Source organism: Opisthorchis viverrini, assembly GCF_000715545.1.
Source record: "Opisthorchis viverrini unplaced genomic scaffold opera_v5_1101, whole genome shotgun sequence".
NCBI classification, from domain to species: domain Eukaryota; kingdom Metazoa; phylum Platyhelminthes; class Trematoda; order Opisthorchiida; family Opisthorchiidae; genus Opisthorchis; species Opisthorchis viverrini.
This window is the reverse complement of record NW_008752921.1, coordinates 2,725-4,524: the sequence shown is the minus strand read 5'-3', so window position 1 is coordinate 4,524 and position 1,800 is coordinate 2,725. Positions and strand designations below refer to the sequence as shown.

Here is a 1,800-nt window from a genome sequence, read left to right as displayed (position 1 = left end):
GATGGGCCTCTTAAGTTTCTGTGGATGCTCCGTTTGAAACCTCCAACATGCAAGTGTCTGCAAGGCTCATCGTTCAGGATTTCCATACTTAAAAGGACGTTAACCGATCGGAAAGTCGTTAGCCTTAAAATCAGTTATCAAACTGATTTCCTTTCTGTATGACCGCATTCCTATCACCTTTAAATTCACTCTGCCTATCTCCATGTTGCCGTCGTTTTTTATTGTTTCAGAACTCACCCTCCTCTGCTCAACATGGTTTCCAAAACGTACAGCGTTGTGGCGCCCTATCAGTGTCAGATAAAAGGTTCGGACGTGTGGCAGTTATTTCAGGTATCTGTCTACTTCTTTTTTCATCCCTTCGTCAGAATGGTCGTGATGTCCAACTGACTACTCGTGTCAACTCAATTTCAGTGTGTTCCCAAGGACCCAAAAGATTCTGCATACCATGCGGACATAAGGTACTTAGTCGTACGCCTGTGGCTAACTGCATCGTAGGTTTACCTGTATAAATGCGATGGGGACAAACTGTATCGAAAGCTTTCTGGCTATGGTTCTCGGGTGACCTGTTGTCAGTTTCGAAGCGACGGTAAGCTGGTGATTGTTGGTGAGGAGAATGGTACCGTACGCATCTGCACGACAGACAAAAACAGCTATCACCTGCGCAAAATGACGATACACAAAGCGTAGGTAAATTTGGCCAACCGGCCGGTTATTGTGCTACTTGCTTTCAGGTGTGTAAATGCGGTCTCGTTTTTCGCTGACGGACATCACGCTACCAGTGCAGGCGCGGATGCTTGCGTCCGCATATGGGATGTCTCGCTGGGGACACAGACAGCTCAGTTCTTCATGGGCACTGGTAAAGAACCGGTGAAAGCTATGGTAGCATCGAACACTGACCCTAATATTCTCTATTCTGGAAGCATGGAAGGTGTGGTAGCCTTGTACGACATCCGCCAAGTAAGTTGAAAAGTCTGTATATAAATGTCTATTCTACCACAAACGACGCTTGAGGTGACGTGGATGTAGAGACCTCAAATGTTTACAGACGTCAGTAGGCCATTCGAAACAAAAGAAGGAGTCCCATGGAGTCATAAAAGACGCGTTGATGAACAGACTTATCCGACGATTCTTCCTTTGGAGCAACATTCACCGGAAACCTTTGTTCACTAACATGCCTTCTAAAACCTGTAGATTGTAACTTTTATTCACATGTCACCGGATTCTACGGGGGTCCTTTCTCAACAATATTACCTCTTGTTTCCGTGGCAGTTTTTCCCGGCTGTGTTTATATGCCCTTGACCAGAAATCCTCTTAGGCGACAGTATGCCAAGAACAATTACTTTTGGGAGATAGTGGCTGTTGCTACGCCGACACGCGAGGTTCCCTCGAAATAGGATAAGCTGACATTTCTCTGTTTATCCTCGCTTTAAAGTTAATATCCGGTCTAAGTGGCTCAAGAATCCTTAGTGGTTAAGCCGCGCACCACTTGCTCAGAAGTCCGTGGTTTGAATCCAACCCCAGCATCTCGATTACTCTTGGTTTGGTATTCTGGTTCAGGCTTAACCCTCGTTATTCCTTCATTTTGTGTGGTATCTGGGAGCCGAAAGGATGTTACGGCTAAACGACTACTACTTACTATACTACCACACGTAGTTTAGAACAGGGCTTTCGATATTGTCTCTCTGCTGCTCGCCATAGCGAAGGAATTCCGGAACTTTCTGCAGATCGTAAGAAGGTTGGAAGATTGGCAAATTGAGGCAGAGGAAAGGTTGGTGCCTGTTCATCAGCGACCAAGCAGCA

General features: G+C 45.9%; 1 protein-coding gene across 1 annotated transcript; it reads left to right on the top strand.

The window, feature by feature from the left end:
* Positions 1–252: 252 nt before the first annotated feature.
* Positions 253–956, top strand: T265_15813 (hypothetical protein; the record flags this gene model as incomplete). The annotated part of the gene is made up of 4 exons (XM_009179179.1): positions 253–330; positions 366–458; positions 496–683; positions 732–956. Coding segments are annotated over 4 exons (582 nt in total), but the record flags the coding sequence as incomplete, so codon positions are not given.
* Between the last annotated feature and the right edge of the window lie 844 nt (positions 957–1,800).